Genomic DNA, 22,368 nt, shown 5'->3' on the forward strand with positions numbered 1-22,368 from the left:
AGCCATTATTAATAGATTTCTGCCCTATTGACTATTTCTTTTGGCTATGCAGAGATTTAGCTGTGGGGGGGGGGGGGGGGGGGGACTGAACACATGTGAGCAGCAGCATTTGTCTTACTAGATGGACGTGCACATTGCTATACACTTTGAACATCACGTGGCACCACATTATATAAGTAAAAGTAAATTGTAAATATTTTCATTGTTATGATCTTTCCAGTCAATGTAATATTTAACTATTATGACACTTTCATATTAGATGAAATATTCCTTATGTTAATATGTCTGCAGCATCTGAAGAATTTGCTTTTATAACTCCACATTCTCTTGTAGTTCTCTGTACTTTTTTTGTTGATTTTAGTGAAGAATCCACAAGAAATCTTCCACATATGATCATGGCCAAATGATAGGTTCTCACTGCGGAAATCAAAGCATTTTATGGCTCAAGTTGTATAAAGTTCTTTTTTGTTTAAACTTAGCCAGAACATACTGTTTTGGATTTCCATGGCGTTCAAGATTCGGACATGTCAAGATTCCTAAGTAATATACAGTTGTGCTCAAAAGTTCATAGATAAGGAGTGTTAAGGTTTTATATATGTGTGTATAAAAATGTGACTCTTCAGATTTTGGGTTATACTAGGCTGAAGAAGCTTCCTGAGTAGTCTCGAAAGCTTGCAACTTGTTACCATCTTTTCAGTTAGCCAATAAAAGGTATGAAGCACTGAGGACTCTCAAATCTAAATATTTTACATACCCTGGCAGAATTTTTCCTTTCTTGGCCTTGTTTCAGAGAATATGAATGATAACAAAAAAACTTTTTTTCCACTCAAGGTTATTGGTTGGGTGAAGCCATTTATTGTCCAACTACTGTGTTTTCTCTTTTTAACTCTTAATGACAACCAAAAACGTCCAAATGACCCTGATCAAAAGTTCACATACCCCATTTCTTAACCCCTTTACAGTCTGTGGCGTATTAGTACGCACCAGGCTGTAACCCCCGGTTCAGCGCGGGCTCCGGCGCTGTGCCCACACTGAACCGGGCACATGTAAGCTGATTATTACAGCTGACATGTGCCTGCAACAGCCGCGGGTGGAATCGGGATCCATCCGCGGCTGTTAACATGTTAAATGCCGCTGTCAATCTCTGTCAGTGGCATTTAACATCGCCGCGCTGGAAGAGCGTCACTTACCACGCCCATGGGTGACCCCATCACGTGATCGCGGGTCACCGATGCATGGGCATGACAACCCTGGGCCTGCAGCAGACTCCAGTGGTTGTCATGAGCTGATCGCTATGAGCGCCACCTAGTGGTCGGCGCTCATAGCACAGGAGCATTAATGCTACATAGAGGTGATCTGCTCATCACCTCTATGTAGCAGAGGCGATCAGACAAGTGCTGCTTCTAGTCTCCTATGGAGACTATAGAAGCAAGCAAAAAGTGAAAAAAAATGTTTTTAAAAAAATTTAAAAAATATAAAAATTTAAATCACCCCCCTTTCGTTCCATTCAAAATAAAATAATTAAGAAAAAACCAACATACAAATATTTGGTATCGCCACATTCAGAATCGCTCAATTTATCAATATAAAAAAATAATTAATCCGATCGGTAAACGGCATAATGAGAAAATAACTCTAAACGCCAGAATTTTGTTTATTGGTCGCCGCAAAATTGCAATAAAATGCAATAAAATCAAAACATCTGATCTACCCCAAAATGGTATCAATAAAAACTTCAGCTTGGCGCGCAAAAAATAAGCCCTTACCCGGCCCCAGATCCAGAAAAAATGGAGACGCTACGGTTTTGGAAAATGGCGCCATTTTTTTTTTTTTTTAAAGCAAACTTTGGAATTTTTTTTCACCACTTAAATAAAAAAGAACCTATACATATTTGGTGTCTATGAACTCGTAATGACCTGGAGAATAAGAATGGCTGGTCAGTTTTAGCATTCAGTGAACGTGGTAAAAAAAATAAAAAAAAACATCTGTGGTATTGCACTTTTTTTGCAATTTCATCGCACTTGGAATTTTTTAACCGTTTTCCAGTACACGATATTGTTAAACCAGTAATGTCGTTCAAAAGTACAACTCATTACGCAAAAAATAAGCCCTCACACGGCCATATTTACTAAAAAATATAAACGCTATGGCTCTGGGAACAAGGGGAGCAAAAAACGAAAATGCAAAAATGGAAAATCCCAGGGTTACAAAGGGGTTAATACCGTGTATTATCCCCTCTAACATCAATGACAGCTTGAAGTCTTTTGTGGTAGTGGTGGATGAGGTTCTTTATTTTCTCAGATAGTAAAGCTGCCCATTTTTCTTGGCAAAAAGCCTCCAGTTCCTGTAAATTCCTGGGCTGTCTAGCATGAACTGCGCGCTTGAAATCTCCCCAGAGTGGCTCAATGATATTGAGGTCAGGAGACTGAGATGGCTACTCCAGAACCTTCACTTTGTTCTGCTGTAGCCAATGACAGGTCGACTTGGCCTTGTGTTTTGGATCATTGTCATGTTGGAACGTCCAGGTACGTTCCATGCGCAGCTTCTGGGCTGATGAGTGCAAATTTGCCTCCAGTATTTGCTGATAACGTGCTGCATTCATCTTTCCTTCAACTTTTACCAAGTTTCCTGTGCCTTTGTAGCTCACACTTCCCCAAACCATCAGCGATCCACCTCTGTGCTTTACAGTAGGAATGGTGTTCCTTTCATCATAGGCCTTGTTGACCTCTCTCCAAATGTAATGTTTATGGTTGTGGCCAAAAAGTTCAATTTTGGTCTCATCACTCCAAATTATCTTGTTCCAGAAGTTTTGAGGCTTGTCTCTGTGCTGTTTGGCGTATTGTAGGCAAGATACTTTGTGGCATTTGCGCATTAGTGGCTTTCTTTCGGCAACTCGACCATGCAGCCCATTTTTCTTCAAGTGCCTCCTTATTGTGCATCTTGAAACAGCCACACCGCTAGTTTTCAGAGAGTCCTAAATTTCAGCTGATGTTATTTGTGGGTTTTTCTTTGCATCCCGAACAATTTTCCTGGCAGTTGTGGCCGAAATGTTTGTTGGTCTACCTGACCGTGGTTTGGTTTTAAAGAGCCCCTGATTTTCCATTTGTTAATCAGTTTGAATGCTGCTGACTGGCATTATCAATTCCTTGGATATCTTTTTGTATCCCTTTCCTGTGTTATACAATTCAACTACCTTTTCCCGTAGATCTGTTGACAATTCTTTCGCTTTCCCCATGACTCACAATCCAAAAATGTCTGTGGCTGGATGAAAGATGCCAGAGACTATCTGGATCCCAGAAACTCACTCAGCTTTTATGCACACACATTGATTCCTGCAAACAGGTCACAGGTGATGATGTTACCTTTAAAAGCCATTCAAACCAATTTGTGTCAAATTCTGTGTATGTTATCAGGCCAAAATCACCAGGGTATGTGAACTTTTGATCAGGGTCATTTGGATGTTTTTGGTTGTCATTAAGATTTAAAAAGAGAAAACACAGTAGTTTGACAATAAATGAGTTCACCCAACCAATAACCATGAGTGGAGAAAAAGTTTTTTGTTATCATTCATATTCTCTGAAACAAGGCCAAGAAAGCAAAAATTCTGCCGGAGTATGTAAACTTTTGAGCACAACTGTACAATGCAACTAGGCAAAAGAGAGGACATTATTTAAAAAATATACAGTACATGATAAATGGAGCTGTTATTGATGCAGGTAATATTATGTTTTCTTGTAGAATTGGAATTTGGTAAGGAACTAAATCAATTGTATAAATGCCTCTGGGAGACAGTAGTGACTTTAGTGCCTCTAAGTGAAGATTTGCTGTCCTGTGAACTCCGAAAGATCTCAAAACCGTTTCTTTCACAAGACTCGTCTATACAAGGTATGTGAATAAAGTCAGTACTCCTATTATAAATAACATTATATAGCGCGTATATATATCTGGTAATGCCTCTATTCATGCAGTGTGCTATGATAATCTGTGGAGTTAGGTTAGAATATTATTAGATTGTAGTTTACATTTTTAAAGGCTTCTTTAGACCTCTCAAACACAGATATGCACTTGATGAGTCTCCTCTAAATTTGGCTTATCTTCTGGGAGAACAAAAACATTGTGGCCCTTATTTATCTAAACCAGCTTTGTTTGAGACAGCCTTAAAGGAGCTGTCTGGTTCTTTAACATTGATGGCCTATCCCCGGGATAGGCCATCAAACTCTGATCGATGGTGGATGTGCAGTACCCGGTTATGGCCACTGTTCTGTCGACAGAGTTGTGCAGTTCTACAACTGAGCAATTCAGGACGCCGCCAACAGCAGGAACAACTGAGCGGCGGGGGTGGCGAGTGTCGCAACACCACTGATCAGACATTGGTGACCTATCCTGAGTATAGAAACAGAAAAAACTGGCCGACAATTCCAAAACAAGAAATAGGCGTGAACAGGTGCTTACTAGGAGCAGCTACCTCCATATACAACTAACAAACAAAGCAGCACACTGCAACGCTAAGTATGCGAACATGAAATATGAAATTTGAATAGCATTACTGCTGTTGAAAATAAAAATAAATGAGAAATCTCAGTGCATAAATCTCCCAGTTCATGCGTACCTGGTAGCCACATTAAGGCGTTTCTCAAAATACCAGGAACCGATCAATGTTAACTCCTCTCTATGAGACTATGTCTGCTTGTGTGTGGGATAATAAGATCCTGCTGCAATTAAAACTACCTGTGGCCTAGAGGCGGAGTTCACAGTCAAAGCTTATACATAGAAACAGAAAAAACTGGCCAGCACTTCCAAAACAAGAAATAGGTGTGAAGAGGTACTTACTAGGAACAGTTGCCTCCATATACAATTAACAAATAAAGCAGCACACTGAGTATAGGCCATCAATGTTAATGTCCTTTAATGATGGGGGTGTGCTGGAGTCAGATGTGCACATGCCTCTTAATCAGGACTTTCTGAAAAGTGGTGTGCGCTTCCGTGTGTCTTGACACAAAATTGGACAACTGCCCACATCCTGCCCTAGCTCCTCTCACTTTAGTAGAGCTGGGGAAAACTGACATGAAACACCAAAAGTTGCAAAATTTTTGCTCAACTCCGGGTTACACAAAATTTTTGCAGTGTTTCAAAGCAATTTTATAATGGCTTTGATGAATTGGAACCCATATGTTTAAATTCAAAATTTTTTCTCTGTGCATCAGATAATCAGTCAGTTCTGATGACATAGTTTTCACAAAACATGTTAGGCTGTTGACACACTACAGAGATAACTTTAGTCCAGGAAGACTGAAATGCCTGAATCTGTCACGACAATTTATTTCTGAATCTAGTGTTGGGGCTGTTTAAGTTCAAGTACAACAATAAAAGTGATAAATATTCTCCAGCACTGAGAAATCAAGCTTTGAAGCCAAATGGCAACTAGGCTGGAAGTGCATTGAGGGCATGACAATACACTCAGAGTACTTTGCCATTTTTCACACAGGTACATTAGATTCCTACAAAACAGATATATTATTTAATCATTGTAACAAGCCCTAAACAGCCATATTACTACTTTTAGTAGTAAAATCATTCTGTGAACTAACCATAAATCAATAAATCTGTGTGCTGTGTACCTAATAAGGAGGTTAAAGACAATTGCTCTCATGTCTTTAAAGGGGTTCTCCCACAAACAAAAGTTCATGGGAATATAAGGGACATTAAAACTATTGAATAACTTAATAAATTAAACTTTAAATAATGCTTATAAAAAAAAGAAATAATAGACAACAACTGGTTGGATAAATCAAGGCTGCAGTGCTTTATTAAGAATTAGTGATGGGCGAGCACTAAAATGGTCGGGTCGAGCACATTGGAATACTCGGGTGCTCGACCTGAGCAATGAGCCCAATATAAGTCTATGGGAAACTCGAGCATTTTTCAGATGGCTCCCCCCGGCGGTCTACAGAGGGCCTAAAAATTGCCCAAATCGATGGGAGCAGTGCTCAAATGACATAGGGACAGCATGGGGAAGACCCCTAGAAGCATTTCTGACTCCCAGGTCACTTCTGTCAACAACGTTGTCAGAGGTATTATGCCACTTTTACTGACTCACAATAAAACATACAAAAACGAAACCAAAATGCATTTTCCTGGGAAATATGTTAAGGAACATCCTTTCCAGGGTAATAACTTGTATATAAAGCAAAATAAATAACCAAAAACAAAAATGCTCCTCCACATCTTGGGCTATGTTCACACGTAGCGTTTTTGATGCGTTTTTTCACTTTTGCATTGCTTTCAACCATGACAAAAGCATCCACCAGGAAATGTCATTTTAACATTTTACACCCTTATCTGGCCATGTGGTGTGTGAGATATCATCAGACACATCGTGTTTCATTTATGAAGGAGGGACTCTGAAAGTCACAAAGCCTATTTTTATAGGGCCATCAGGCGACCTTTACTATTCTTAGAGAGCCATCAGCCGGCTATGTTTTATTGTTCCCATTACTAAAGAGTGGGTCTCCTATACTGTTATTGCGTATGCAATGAGTGGCAGGGCTGCCCAATATTTGGATGCACCCGAATACCCCTTTGAAGAGGCTTAGAGGAGGGCGTCCTGAAAACAATGTTCCCACTATTAGGAAGTAGGTCCCATTGTGTTTGCCTATGCAGTGAATGCAAGGGTTGCCAAAAATTTGGAGGCACTCCAATGCCCCTTGGAAGAGACATGGAGGTCAGAGGGCCTCCTGAAAACAATGTTCCCATTATTAGGAAGTGGGTCTCCCATAGTGTTTACCTATGCAGTGAATGCAAGGGCTGCCAAAAATTGGAAGGCACTCCAATGCCCCTTGGAATAGGAGGGTCTCATAAAAAAATATTCCCATTCGAAAGGAGTGGGTCTGCTATACTTGTAATTCCCATGCACTAAGTGTAGGGGCTGACAAACATTTACCCCTGGGGGGTATACATGAACATACTGTATAAAAAATTTTTTTTACGGGCATCATAAACACCCTTTAAAAAAATTATGTGGGTGTTGCATCACGGACCACGGTCACCCTGGTGATATGGTGGTGGAGGATGAGGAGAAGGAGGAGGACAAGAGCAATTAGACAAAATCAGGAAGCATATGCCCATGTGTGGGTGTGAAGAGGTGCATGGGAATACACCTACCAAAAAAGACACTGGATTTGAGTTTATGTTACGCTGCTATCATTCGGTGGTGTTGAGAAGTCTGGCCCAATCCAACCCTTGTTCATTTTTATAAGAGTCAGCCTATCAGCATTTTCAGTTGACAGGCGGATGCGCTTATCAGCTATAATTCCACCAGCGGCACTAAAAACCCACTCTGATAAAACGCTGGCGGCAGGGCAGGCCAGGACCTCCAAGGCATAGAGAGCCAGTTCATTCCACATATCCAGCTTGGATATCCAATAATTATAGGGCACAGAGGATTCATGGAGGACATTGGTACGGTCAGCAAGGTACTCCCTCAGCATCTTCTGAAACTTTTCCCTCCTTTTGAGAGTACCCCGCGTCTCAGGGCTTGTGCGATGGGAGGGGCTGAGAAAATTCTCCCAGAACTTTGACAGTGTTCCCCTGCCTCTGATAGATTGAAGTTGTGTCTCTCTCACCTGTACTCCTTGGTTGTCCAACGTTTTCAGATGGGAATTTTTTTAATAGTTCCGGAGCAAAGGCCTTCTGGTACAGCCCCATTTTTGTAGACCTGTCAGCCTCAGGAATAAGAGATATAAAGTTCTCCTTGTAGCGTGGGTCTAGAAGTGTCACCAACCAGTAATGACTGTCACCCAAAATTTTGAGAACGCGAGGGTTATGGGAAAGGCAGCGTAACATAAACTCAGCCATGCGTGCCAGACTACTTACAGGCAAGACTTTCGTGTCCTCAACAAGAGGATGACTGACCATGCTCTCCTCCTCCTCCTCTCTGTCCTCTGGCCATCTACGCTGAACAGACGGTATGACAGCTGTGCAGGTAGTACCATCTATAGCGCATGAAACTAGCTCCAGTTCTTCCTCCTCCTCTTCCTCATTGTCACCCAATCCACATTGGGATGATATGAGGCTGGGCTGTGTGTAATCACCCTGTATGGTTGAAGAGGAGGGGGAGGCTGAGGAGGATGAGGTGCAGGAGCTGTAGACTGTGGGGGTAACCCTGATTGACCTAGGGTCCGCAATCCTTGGCGTCGGGAGGACGTGTTCCGTCCCAAGGTCCGACTGGGTCCCGTCTTTCATTATGTTAACCCAGTGTGCCGTCAGTGAGATGTACCGTCCCTGCCCACAAGTAGTGTTGAGCCACCCCCGTAGTGCTTGGTTTGGTTCGATTCGTTGAACACCGGGATGTTCGTGGAACTGTTCGTGGAACACCTAGAACACTGTCGAACACCATCGAACACCGTTAAAACCAATGGCAGGCAACTAAAAACACATAGAAAACACCTTCAAAGGTGTCCAAAAGCTGAAAAACTGCTCAGAAGACACTCTCTTTAAAAAAGCCGGCGAGCAATTCAGAATCGGTATCCGACAATTTAGAACAGAAAGAATAGAGCATCACACATAGATTAGATAGATAGAAACATGTCAGTCACATATATAAGAAGTACAGTGATAGTGTTGGTTACTGTACTTGTCATTTAGTGTTAAAGGATTTATTGAAAAAAATAATAGTGTTTTCATGCACCGTCTCTTTAAAAAAGCCGGCAGGCAATTCAGCATCGGTACCCGACTGTGATGAAAGCCGGCCGGTGGGTGCAGCTCTCTGGCGCCCTCTCAGGTGAGTCAAGCTACTGCACCTAGAGTAAGTAGTGCCAGGAAGCTGCTACCAGCGGGGGAAAACACGGTGGTGTGTTGTCCCTTACACGTCACCAATCCGTGACGCCACGATACAGGCACAACTCTCTGGCGACTCCTTGCCACTCAGGTCAGTCAAGGTACTGCACCTAGAGCGAGTGGTCGCTGGAGAGGCCGTCCTGTAGCCCTCTGGGTATTTGAGGCCCTCTGCAGGGAGGGCGGTATATATATTCCCCTGGCTGCGCCAGTAGTATATATCCACACCTCCGACCGTCACTGCCAGCCTTCCTCAAATCCCCCAGATGGTATGCTGCCACCAGTTCTCATTTGATACAAGCCTGGTCCGTTAATAGACTTGTATCGGGTCAGGAACCAACCCAGTAGCGTTTCAGCCAAGCGTTTCCGAACCAATGGATTCGTATATGCAGAGTAAAGGGTACAGCCCGCGATTAATTTATGATTTAATCGATTATAAGAATACACTAGATTACAAGCCTATACAATTAACTATACAATGGTATTTGGCCAGAATAAGAGCTATAACAATTAGAAATACAAAACACAGGAATAACAACGATAAATCAGTTACCGTTGTTGTGGTGCAAGAGAGGATTTGCGATCCCACAGGTTCAAGCTTAGTTGCAGTCGTCCCGGCCTCAGTAGCACATGGCAAAGGTGCTCCTCCCACTCAGAGACCTGGACCCGACGTTAGGAGTTGTTCACATCATCTCCTGGGACAAACTGAGGGGGTTTCTGGCTGTCGGCTATACTAAAGTCCTGTCACGCCCACTCTTGGTGATGTCAGTTTACTAAGACCCGCCCCCCCTACCAATGCTCATTTTAGCTTCATTTTAGAAAAGTACCCATAACTTTCCCTGGGGTGATCTCATTTTATCACCAGAGGTCTCGTCGTGATCCTCCTCTTGTGGGGAAGCCATTAACTCTAAACATGCCTCTTCAGGGACCTTGTATATGGTTCTTCTAAATATCCAGCTTTCCAGGCCACTCATGGATTTATAAGTCCCATGATTGTGTCCGTGGGCGCCTTCCTCACATGATACATTTTATTTGGGTTCCCTAACTTGTATCGTGTGGTTATGAATGGATAGTATCTGCAGCTGTTGGCGGCCATTTTCCACAAGGAAAGCACATGGTTTCTTCAGACAATGGAAAGGTTTGCAGGCTTGCACAAATGGTTTGCTTTCGGTTTCCAGTGACATCAAGGTGTTAATTACCCCCCTGGGGCCTAGCTGACTCTGCCCTGCTTGGACACAACAAAAACTGGCCCATCTATTTACCATATCAAAGCAGTTTCTGGAGACTGATCTCCAGAGGTGGGGGCGAATTGCTCTGTTTGCCAGGGGCTGCAGAATGTGACATGTTAGGAGCTTTGTGACAATAGGGAATATCTTCAGGTATGACGTATCATACCTAAGATTGCGGCTGACTTTCATGACACCGACAATTTAGAACAGAAAGAATAGAGCATCACACAGATTAGATAGATAGAAACATGTCAGTCACATATATAATAAGTACAGTGATAGTGTTGATTACTGTACTTGTCATTTAGTGTTAAAATAAAGAATTTATTAAAAAAAATATTGGCGTGGGGTTCCCTGTAATTTTAGTCTCTAGCAGAGGAGAAGCAGATGGCTGGGGCATATGTTTGAAGCCTGGGAAGGGGGTAATACCCACGGAGCTTCCCAGGCTACTAATATCAGTCCCCAGCTGAATACCTAGCCTTTACTAGCTATTAAAATGGGGGACCCCCCCCAAAAAAATGACGTGGGGTCCCCCCTATTTTAATAACTAGCAAAGGCTAGACAGACAGCTGGGGGCTGATATTAATCGCCCAGGAAGGGTGCCATGGATATTGGCCCCCTCCCAGGCTAGAAACACCAGCCGTCAGCCGCCCCAGAAATGGCGCCTCCATAGGATGCGCCAATTCTGGTACTTAGCCTCGCTCTTCCCACTGCCCTGTAGCGGTGGCAGTGGGGTAATAGGGCTGGGGTTGATGTCAGCTGACATCAAGCCCAGGTTAGCAATGGAGAGGCGTCTATAAGACAAACCCATTACTAACCCCATAGTCAAAGTTAAAAAAAAAACACAAACTCCCAGAATAAAGTCCTTTAATTTAAATAAACACACATTTTTTTAATGTTCTAAATTAAACCATACTTACCATCACGCCCATTCCAGCTGAAGCCAACGATGTCCTGCAATAAAAGTAAAATAATAAACCATCCACATCCTTACCTTTCCATGGTTCCCAGGACGGCTCCAGCTCTGCTACATTCACATGACAGGCTGGATCGCAGCCGAAAGCTGCCATCCAGCTTGCCATGCCGCAGACCCTGAGAAGCGCAGGCATGCTTGCGCTCCTCAGTGTCTGGCTGTGATGGCATCCAGATGAGCCGAGTTCATGTCCAATGAACTCAGCTCACCTCATGCACGTCACTGACAGCGTGGGAGTGAGCTGAGTTCATTGGACATGAACTCAGCTCATCTGGATGCCATCACAGCCAGACACTGAGGAGCGCAAGCATGCCTGCGCTTCTCAGTGTCTGCATCATGGCAAGCTGGATGGCAGCTTTCGGCTGTGATCCAGCCTGTCATGTGAATGTAGCAGAGCTGGAGCCGTCCTGGGAACCATGGAAAGGTAAGGATGAGATTGGTTTATTATTTCACTTTTATTGCAGAAGACATTGGCTTCATCTGGAATGGGCATCATGGTAAGTATGGTTTAATTTAGAACAATAAAGAATTGTGTGTTTATTTCAATTAAAGGACTTTATTCTGGGTGTTTGTGTTTTTTTTAACTTTGACTATGGGGTTAGTAATGGGGGTGTCTTATAGACGCCTCTCCATTACTAACCTGGGCTTGATGTCAGCTGGCATTATAAGCTGACATCAACCCCAGCCCTATTACCCCACTGCCACCGCTACAGGGCAGTGGGAAGAGCGAGGCTAAGTGCCAGAATTGGCGCATGCTATGGATGCGCCATTTCTGGGGCGGCTGACGGCTGGTGTTTCTAGCCTGGGAGGGGGCCAATATTCATGGCACCCTTCCTGGGCTATTAATATCAGCCCCCAGCTGTCTGCCTAGCCTTTGCTAGCTATTAAAATAGGGGGGACCCCACGTCATTTTTGTTGGGGGGTCCCCCATTTTAATAGCTAGTAAAGGCTAGGTATTCAGCTGGGGACTGATATTAGTAGCCTGGGAAGCTCCGTAGGTATTACCCCCTTCCCAGGCTTCAAACATCTGCCCCAGCCGTCTGCTTAACCTCTGCTAGAGACTAAAATTACGGGGAACCCCACGCCAATTTTTTTTTTAATAAATCCTTTATTTTAACACTAAATGACAAGTACAGTAATCAATACTATCACTGTACTTATTATATATGTGTCTGACATGTTTCTATCTATCTAATCTATTTGTGATGCTCTATTCTTTCTGTTCTAAATTGTCGGGTACCGGTGTATGCTGCTGCTGAATTGCTGGCTTTTCATGTTTCACTGTGAGCACTGTTCCCATAGATTTGGGCAACCAATGTAATGCCACAACCACCATGGCTGTGACATTACAGTGAGTGGCAGACAATCCCTGCATGATGTGAAAAAATCCAGTTACGCTTTTGGTGCACGAACAGTTATAGAACATAACCTCGAACAGCCAAATTTTTTGCAAATAGTTCGCGTTCGTGGAACGACTCGAACACCGCCCAAAACAGCTCGAATTTGAGATTGGCAAACAGTTCTAGTCAAACACCGCTCATCTCTACCCACAAGCACTTCTCCACGTGTCTGTGGTTAGGTGAACTTTCCCGGTAACTGCGTTGTTGAGGGCACGGCTAATGTTTTGGGACACGTGCTTGTGGAATGCGGGGACAACACACCCGGAGAAATAGTGGTGGCTGAGGACCGAGTACCGAGGGACGGCCGCCGCCATCAGGTTGCAGAATTCTTCCATCTCCACCAGCCTAAAAGGTAACATTTCGAACGCAAGCAGTCATGAAATGTGGGAGTTTAGTAGTGTGGCCTGTGGGGTCTTGGCTGCGTATTTGTGCTTGTGTTCCAAGGACTGGGGTATGGACAACTGAATGCTGCGCTGGGACAAGGATGTGGACGTGCTTCCTTATGCTACTACTTCAGAGTGTGCAACGACAGGTGCAGGGCAGGAGGCATCTTCGCATGCACCATGGACAGGGGATTGGCTTGCTTGCCCAACAGCGGAAGAAGCAACGGTGCCACCCGTAGACACTGTTCCTGGACCCTGAGGTTCGGCCCACAAAGTCGGGTGCTTTGCTGCCATGTGCCTGATCATGCTGGTGGTAGTCAGGCTGCTAGTTTTACCACCCCTGATGACGCTGGCCTGGCAGGTGGTGCAAATGACCTTTTTGGAGTTATCGTCAGAGTCTTTAAAAAACAACCAGACTCGGGAAGACCTAACAGTTATCCTGGCAACTTCCTTCATGTTGGTGTTACAGGGAACGGTTTCCTGCCTTTTGTCTGCGGCCACCAAACTGCTTCTTCCTGCCTGTTGGGGTGCTCTGCCTCCCCCACCCTGTGTGCTGCTGTCCTCGCTCTGCATGTCCTCCAGCCAGGGTGTGTCAGTTACTATATCATCCACCACCTCGTCTTCCACTTCCGCACCCTGGTCCTCCTCCTGACTTTCTGGCAATTGTGTCTCATCATCGTCCACCTCTTGTGACCATTTCCCACTATCGCCTTCGTGTGACCGTGGCTGATCAAATATTTGGGCAACTCTACATGTAATCTCCTCTTGCCCCGCTTCAAGTGGACCGGGCAAGAGCCCCGAAGCTATAAATGGAAAAGTGAACAGCTCTTCAGAGTGTCCAAGTGTGGGATGAGTTGTCTCCGGGCACTCGGCATAGTGGGAGGAAGGAGGATCAGGGTGAGAAATATGCGGTCCAGACTCATGGCTACTGAGACTTGACCGTGTGGAAGACAGGGTAGTGGTGGCTAAATAACTGGAAGCATTATCCGCTATCCAACCAACAACCTTTTGACACTACTCTGGGTTAAATAGTGGTGTGCTGCCGTCCCCTTGGAATTGGGACAGGAAGGTTGGGCGAGAAGATGTGAGTGTTTGTTGTGGCACAATTTCAGCTTGCCCACGGCCTTGGCCTCAGCCTCTGCATGCACCATCACTATCACGTCCAGTTCCCCATCCCTTGACATGTGCCTTGCCCATTTTAAATGGAGGACAATATCTTCCACGCTCACTACAAATGGCTGAATTTGGAGCGAAGTTATATGTAATCTGTGTGATGGAGAAACCATAGTTTTAAATATCTAGCCTGTAAGTAACTATTTTGAATAGCAAACCGATGCCAAAAACTTTGCTGACACACTGAAAAAAAATTTGAATGGAGGCTAAAAATGGCAGTATTTTCAGCACAATTATATGTGAATGTGATCTGTGTGACGGAGAAACCACATTTTTAAATACCTGGCCTGCAGGTAACTATTTTGTACAGCAAACCGGTGTCAAAAACTTTGCTGACACACTGAAAAAAAATTTGAATGGAGGCCAAAAATGGCAGTATTTTCAGCGCAATTATATGTGAATGTGATCTGTGTGACGGAGAAACCACATTTTTAAATAGCTGGATTTTTAGCGCTGTAATATGGAAAGGACCTGGCTGTTTTCTGCAGTGCCAACAAGCAAATGGTGCAGAAAAACAGTGTTCTCTGGATTTCTTTTTAAGCAAATAATGAGGATTAAGATCTCAAAAAAATTATTCCTGGCCCCTGAGACCTGGGCCTTTGTCTAGAAATATCTAACAGCAGCAGAAGGCAGAACTGGAATGGAGCATCTTGTGCTATATGCACTGCAGTCTGCTTTATACACTGCCTGTCTGCCTATATACACTGCCTGCCTGATATCTCTGCAGATGGATTAGTCCTCAGAAGGACTGTTTGTTGAGATGGATATGTGTAATGTATTTGTTTTCTCCCTACACTACCTAATACACAACCAAATCTCTCCCTAGCTCAGCAGCACCTCTCCCTACACTGCCTGATTGCGGAGTAGACTGACGATCACAGCGGTGCCAGGCCTGATATAGACCTGATGATGCTGTGCGGCCAGCCAATCACTGTAATGCCACAACCAACATGGCTGCGGCATTACAATGAGTGGCAGGCAATCACTGCATGTTGATTGGCGCTCTAAAGAGCGCCAAACGTGCAGGGAGGGGACCTGAGCATCTGCCCGAGCATCTCGCAAGTACTCGGCGAGCTCCGAGCTTCTCTAGTACTGAGATGTACTTGCGAGTATGCTCGTTCATCACTATTAAGGATATAATAAACAAATAATAATTAACAATAAATAACATAACTTATAATCACACATCAAAAACAACACGACTCAGTTCTTACTTGACTCAAGTCGGTAATCCAGTCCATTTATAAATTAATTAAAACCACACAGCCAGAAGGCTGAGTGTTACCTCCCACAAGCCATGACGATCAAACAACCGGAATGGCCACCCCAAGCACTGCAGCTTCAATCATATTTTGTAAACCAACCAAAAATATTGAGACCGATCTCCAACAAATGAACCATGTCACTCTTAAATAAACCTGGAATAAAGTCCTCCTGTTCAATATTGCGGTATGAGAAACCACCCATAGACCGAACAAACTTATCCAACATTCTATTAGTTCTCTTAATCTTAATCAAAAACTTATCGTTACAACTCCATATTAATCTAGGAATAATTTCAGAAAAAATTAAGCACGTATCTAGAAAAACAATTTTACAGCAAAGGAAAACACTTTTCATTTCTTCAATCATATCTCTAGTCTTAACTTTTCCAATATCATTACCTCCAGCATGAATAATAATCACACTTGGGGATGAAAAAATCAGTCCAGCATGGAGAATCTGGTTCAATAAATTACACCATTTCAAACTTCGGATGCCCAACCAGCATAAAGAAAAATAAACAAGATCAAAACCTAAATTAATCCCATATTTTCATACCAAAGCTCTTTTTTCGGTCCAATGTACAAAGGAGTGGCCAATAATCCAAATATATTTGACCTCAGGATCTAAGAGACAGATTAAATTAATATCAGATGAGGTCTAACATAAATATTAAATCTACTCAATTCCCATATCCCAAGTTTTTTTTACCGCTTCCTCACTAAAACCCAATCTGACGGCTTCAGTCGCCACACTGATCCTGAAAGAATGTGCAGAAAAATCACAATGGAATTTCGTTACCAAAGAACCATCTAAATGAACAAACAGAGGTCCACTGGAAAATGGTCTAGCTATAGCTAAATATTCTGACAAAGAAAGAAAAGGACAAATATTATTATTAATTGCTGACAACCGTAGCCATGTCCCTCTACACATTTGATCGTTTTTTGATTTTCTTATACAAACGCTAAAGCCACTAGATTCCATAACAAAGTCATCCTATAAAATCCCAGAAGGATGAAATTTACTATCCGAGACTACCGCGTTGCTCCTCAAAGCATCGAATAAAGAAATAGGAAAAATTGTCTTAAAAAGCACAAACTGGAAACGAGATGAATATACAGAATTCAACAAATACAACAATTCAACACTAACTGGAGTAACAGGACGTCTTTTATCCACAGAGACCACTTCTCTCTTAAAACCTTTTAATAATTGTTTCATCTGAAAAATTTTAATCAATGGCCTCAGCTCGTAATAATTTCTGAAAAAATGAGATCCCGTGAGCAATACGAGCTACAGAAGAATAAGAATATTTCTTTTCAATTAGATCTGATACAAAAGAGACCGACAAAAAAAATCTGCTGAAAAAATGTTAGAACCAGCCTGTTTGCAAAAAGACAACCATCTAATCTAAGATGTAGAATAATCATTCCATGTTTTAGTACAGATATTTCAGTAAAATGGGACACTAATCAAAGATCAGGCTCCATAATTGATGAGGGCAACCTGTCCCCTCGCGATCTGCTTCTGATGCCAATCTCCGAAAAGCCTGCCATTGGAAATGGGACAAAGCATCACCAGCTATATTCTTACCAGTAGAAACAAATCTAGCCTTTATCCAAATATTACATTTTAAACAGAACAACACTAAATGCCTAAGGAGCTTCACCACCATAACATTCTTGGAGTTCAAAGTATTTAGAACGATAACAATTCTTTCATTATCTGATAATATAAAAACTCTTTTGTCTTTGAAAAATTGACCCCAAATAACAACAGCGACTACAATAGGAAAAGTTCTAAGAGAACCAGATTTATCAAAATCTGCTTCTGTTCCCAGAACCTATGCCAAGGTTCAGCACACCAATGTCCCGACCAAAAACATTCAAAGCCAACTGCACTGCGAGATGTAAACAAAGACAAACTCACAATAGATACAAACTGGTCTTGAATCACATTGCGACTAGTGTTGAGCCACCCCCGTAGTGTTCGAGTTCGGTTCGGTTCGTCGAACACCCGTGTGTTCGCCGAACTGTTCGTCGAACTGTTCGTCGAACACCTTCGAACACCGTTAAAACCAATGGCAGGCAAACAAAAACACATAGAAACACATAGAAAACACCTTCAAATGTGTCCAAAAGCTGACAAACTGCTCAGAAGACACAACTAACACATGGAAAAGTGACAAGTACATATAGTCATGCGAAAATAAAAGAGGTGGAGGAGTAAAAGGAGGGGGAGACACAGATATAGGCATGTCATGCCCTTCTAAAATCCAAAAAGTGAGAAGCCGACACGGCCAGTCCGCTCCTGCCCGTGCCACCTCCGTGTCGCCGGGTTTGTGCCAGAGCCGCGGTGAACCCTGATGGCCAGCCCCCCTCTCCCAATACTGGTGCCTGTCCGCTGGTGGGTCGAGCGAGCCCCCCTGTGGTGGAGGCAGCTCTAAGCTTTTTAATTTAAATTGTCTCTCTAATTTGAATGAATACACTTTAAATCCATTTACAAGGATCTATTGGAGGGCAAGTCTCATGCCAGCAGCCGCGTAATTCCAGCTCCAGTAGCGTCCACTAAAGCTGCTGCAGTTAAAAAGCTTTTATAAGGATCGAGCTCGGCTGTCCACCGCAAGGCATCCTACTGCCAGTCCCAGCCCCTATGCCTTGGGGTGCCTCCTGATGCTCTTCACTGAGTATCCCATGGTCCCGAAGCATTTCCTTTGAAAAAATTAAGTGTCTAAACTACAGGTGGTGTAGCTTGCTTAACAGCCGGGATAATCCGCTGACTAGCAGACACTGCTACTAGGCACAAAGTATTTCCTGGGCTAGATGCAGTTAAAAATTTGTAATTAGATACTCTCGTTGGATGCTGAGAAAGCATTCCATAGAGTCTCCTGGCACGCCATATATGATTCTCTTAAAAAGCTTGGGGTAGGGGTCTAGGGGACCCTTTTATAGCCAAAATCACGGCCCTGTATCGCAATACGTCACCTAGGCTGAAGATAAATGGAACTGTAGCACCCTGAGGGCTCGGTTGCTACAGACGTATTGCACCTCACCCAGAGGTGTGATATCTCACTCTCAGGTAAGGATGGAGTGTGGATCAGGACCCGACACCTGCATGCATTACACCACATTGCCGTGGGGCAGGGCGACTAATATGCCCCTGAGATGGGCACGACAGTCCCTGTCCCTGGCTGGAGTGGGGGGAGGGAACACTGAGGAAGGGGAACCCTGTAGTGCAGGAGCAGGGAGGAAGCAGTTCCTGGGTGCATTGAGAAGGGAGTATAAAAGGTGGGCACCATCTTAGTTCAGTGCAGAGAAGTCTGAGCAGAAGTGGCAGGGAGCAGGGGCTCTGCATGAGCTCTGCTCCGGAGGCGGGCCTAGTAACAGAGGCCCAGGCCTGGAAGAGGGAGAAGGAAGGAAGAGGAGCGGAGAAGGCTCCAGGAACGAGGAATGAAGGGATCCCAGGGGTGCGGACGGGCGAGTCGCCACCGCACGCCCGAATCCACCTGCGTGGAGGGGTCAGGCCAAAGGGGGAGACCGGTCCCCGAACTAGTGGAGGCAGGAAATGACCCTCAGCTAGAAACCGGAGGCTCTGACATTTTATGTGGCGCAGCCCCTCGCTACACCCGCTAGGAAGGCACCACATAGGGTCAGGGAAACTGGCGCCAAGTTTACCAAGAGGAGGCCCGAGGCAGCCGGACAGAAGTGTTGGTAAGAAAGGTCAGACAAAGGACACACAAAGGGGGTCCTGTGAAGTGCTCCAAAGTTATCTGGGAGTTGTCTGAGCCCCTCACCTGGTGAGCACAGTACGACGTGGGCAGCCGTTACCTGCAGACGTGGTCTGGATAATAAGAACTGTGAGTAAAGGCCCTGGACTGCATCACTGACTCCGTGTCGTTACTGCTGCTGCCCTGCACCATCACCCCCATCCTCCGCATACACTGCCCTGAGGCTATACTCCTCCCGTGGGGAGTTATGCTACGTTCTGCTGCACCCACAACACCAGCCTCAGCGGTCTGCCCTGTAGCGGCGGTTCACTCTGACCGCAATCCACGGGTGGCGTAGTCGGACATTTAAACATCAAAACCACATAAATAGTTCCGCCACTGGTTTGACCGCCCTGAGCCACGGAACCGGGTCGCCGCCACGAAGACTACAACCACCAGCATCCACCAAAAAGGGTCCGGCTCCGGGTGTCCCAAGGCCCAGGGGGTGCGTCAGAACATTTTCATCACCTTTCACAATCACCAATGGGACAAGGCAGGGATGTCCTCTGTCCCCTCTCTTATACATCCTAGTGACGGAGCACCTGCTCTCATCAATTCGCCATGACCCCAATATTAGGTGGATTGAGGTGGGAGGCACCGAGTACAAGTGCTCTCTATTTGCTGATGATGTCCTAGTATATATCACTCAATCACATATATCCATCCATGCTGTTATGGCTGAAATAGATCACTTTGTTACATGGTCAAATTTTAAAATCAATGCAGCGAAGTCTGAGGCCCTCGATGTCTCCCTCCCCAAATCCATATAGGATTCCATCCAGTCCAACTTTCCCTTTGCCTGGCCCTCACAGGGTATCAAATACTTAGGAATTCCTATTCATAGAGACCTCTCCCATCTATGTTATCTTAATTTTGGGCCCTTTATTGAACAATTCCATACAGACCACGGTTGGCAAGTTAGAACTGTAAGATTCACTACGTGAACCGCTGGTGTTTTGTGGAAAAGCACATGTACACCGCGTTCCAAATTATTATGCAAAAAGTGTTTAGGAGTGATAAGGGAAGAATTTGTTTGTTTGTCAGTTAAACTCATTGATGGTGATGTGTGTCAGGGCTCTTTATATCACTGTAAGCAATTGCAGACACCTGTGCTAATTAGTTTGGCAGGTGTGTCCAATGAAAGGCAAGACTACTTAAGAAGGCTCTCTCACATTATTAAGCAGCCTACATTTTCTGCCAAAATGGGAAAGAAAAAGGATGTGTCGGCTGCTGAGAAGCAACAAATTGTGGAGTGTTTAGGTCAAGGCATGACTACAATCAACATTGTGCGATGATCAGGATGAAGTGTCTTGGCAATCAAGAAGTATGTAGCTGATTCAGAGTACACACGTGTGCGTGCTGATAAGGGCAAATTGAGGACTCTTTCCTACAGGCAATTACGTCAGGTTAAAAGAGCAGCGGCAAAAAAGCCTTGTCATAGCAGCAGACAAGTTTTTGAAGCTGCTTGTGCCTCCAACATCCCCCGAACAACAAGATGCAGGGTCCTTCAGAGGTTTGCAGCTGTGCATACGCCATCCTGTCGACCTCCTCTATCCACTTCACACAAGCAGAAACGGCTCCAGTGGGCCAAACATTACATGAAGACTGATTTCAAAACTGTTTTGTTCACGGATGAGTGCCGTGCAGCGCTCGATGGTCCAGATGGATGGAGTGGAGGATGGCTGGTTGATGGACACCCCACGCAAACACGGCTACAGCGCCAACAAGGAGGAGGTGGAGTAATGTTTTGGGCTGGAATCATGGGGAGAGAGATTGTCGGCCCCTTTAGGATCCCTGAAGGCGCTAAAGATGAACTCCATAATGTATGTGGATTTTCTCAAACAGCACTTCCTGCCATGGTTCAAGAAGAAGAACCGTGTATTTCACAGCAAGATCATTTTTCTGCATGATAATGCACCATCTCATGCTGCACGTAAAACATCTGCATCTCTGGCTGATATGGGCATAAAAGGGGACAAACTTATGGTGTGACCCCCATGCTCCCCTGACCTCTACCCCATTCAGAACCTTTGGAGCATCATTAAAAGGAGTGTCTATGATGGCGGGAGGCAGTTCACATCTAAGCAACAGCTCTGGGAGGGTATTCTGTCCTCATGCAAAACAATTGAAGCAGAAACCATCCAAAACCTGACAAATTCAATGGACGAGAGAGTTCAGAAGCTCCTTTCGAACAAGGGGTCCTATGTGAAAATGTAACATCACCTAGAATAAAGTTTTGAGTTGAAAACTGTTTGATTTCAGTTTCTAACAACCTGCTAATGCTTATAATTTCAAAAATGACCATTTTTTTGGTCTTTATTAAAATGAAAAGGTTGATCGAAAAGTTTGGGGGATCTAAGAGTGTGGCAACCCAGTAGTCATGATTACTTCGAATTCTGACAATATGAGGGTCATGCTGCAGGTAGTGCAGCAAGAAGGCACTTATGTGTCTTGCGCATCTCGGAGCCCCAAAATTATTTTCCGGGCTAGATGCAGCTAAAAATTATTTTTAATTTTAAAACTGGTGGAGCTTATTATAGATGGCCTAATAGGATCAGTGCTGCACACTGCTACAAAGCCCAAATTATTTTCCAGTCAAGATACAGATAAACATGATTAGTAATTTGAAAGCTTAAAACGTTTGGTAGGGTGATTTTAACCAATCATCAAGCTTTTACTCTCCCCAGGATGACACAGGGGTAGAAAAGTCGTTTCGGATCCATGATTTGTTCATCTTTATGAACGTGAGTCTGTCTACATTATCAGTGGAGAGCCGCGTGCGCTTATCTGTCAGCACACCACCAGCAGCGCTGAACACACGTTCAGACAGAACGCTGGCTGCGGGGCATGACAAGATATCCAAGGCGTAAGTGGCTAGCTCCGGCCATTTATCCAGATTGGAAGCCCAAAAAGAGCAAGGGTCCAGTGACACAGTCGTGGCTTCAATGTTTACTTGGAGATACTCCTGTACCATCGTCTCTAGGCGTTGACTATGTGTCAGACTTCTTGTCTCCTGTGGCCTTGCAAAGGATGGGCTAAAAAAATGGTGAAATGATTCCGCAAAATTGATGTTACCAGCAGATACTGTGGTTCTGTTACGGTTTGAGTGCTGAACACTTGACGGTCCCACGGTTGGCAAGTTGGAACTGTGAGATTCACTACGTGCACCACTGGTATTTTGTGGAAAAGCACATGTAAGATTCTGCAACAGTCTCTGCTGATACTCCTGCATGCGTGCATCCCTTTCTATGGCAGGAATAATTTCTGCAAATTTACTTTTGTACCGGGGATCTAACAGTGTGGCAACCCAGTAGTCAGGATTATTTCTAATTCTCACAATTCGAGG

At 44.2% G+C, this 22,368-nt stretch overlaps 1 protein-coding gene across 4 annotated transcripts in view; it reads left to right on the top strand.

The window, feature by feature from the left end:
• Window positions 1–22,368, top strand: part of LOC141157210 (probable ATP-dependent RNA helicase DDX60) — a 1,123,923-nt gene that overhangs the window by 509,580 nt on the left and 591,975 nt on the right. For all 4 annotated transcript variants that reach the window (XM_073644228.1, XM_073644203.1, XM_073644220.1 and 1 more), the window contains one exon: window positions 3,739–3,885. In XM_073644228.1, the coding sequence (XP_073500329.1) occupies window positions 3,739–3,885 (147 nt within the window). The remainder of the gene's footprint in view (window positions 1–3,738; window positions 3,886–22,368) is intronic.

This window comes from Phyllobates terribilis, unplaced genomic scaffold (genome assembly GCF_046119375.1).
Source record: "Phyllobates terribilis strain yellow unplaced genomic scaffold, ASM4611937v1 Scaffold_1__5_contigs__length_1240528914, whole genome shotgun sequence".
NCBI classification, from domain to species: Eukaryota; Metazoa; Chordata; class Amphibia; order Anura; family Dendrobatidae; genus Phyllobates; species Phyllobates terribilis.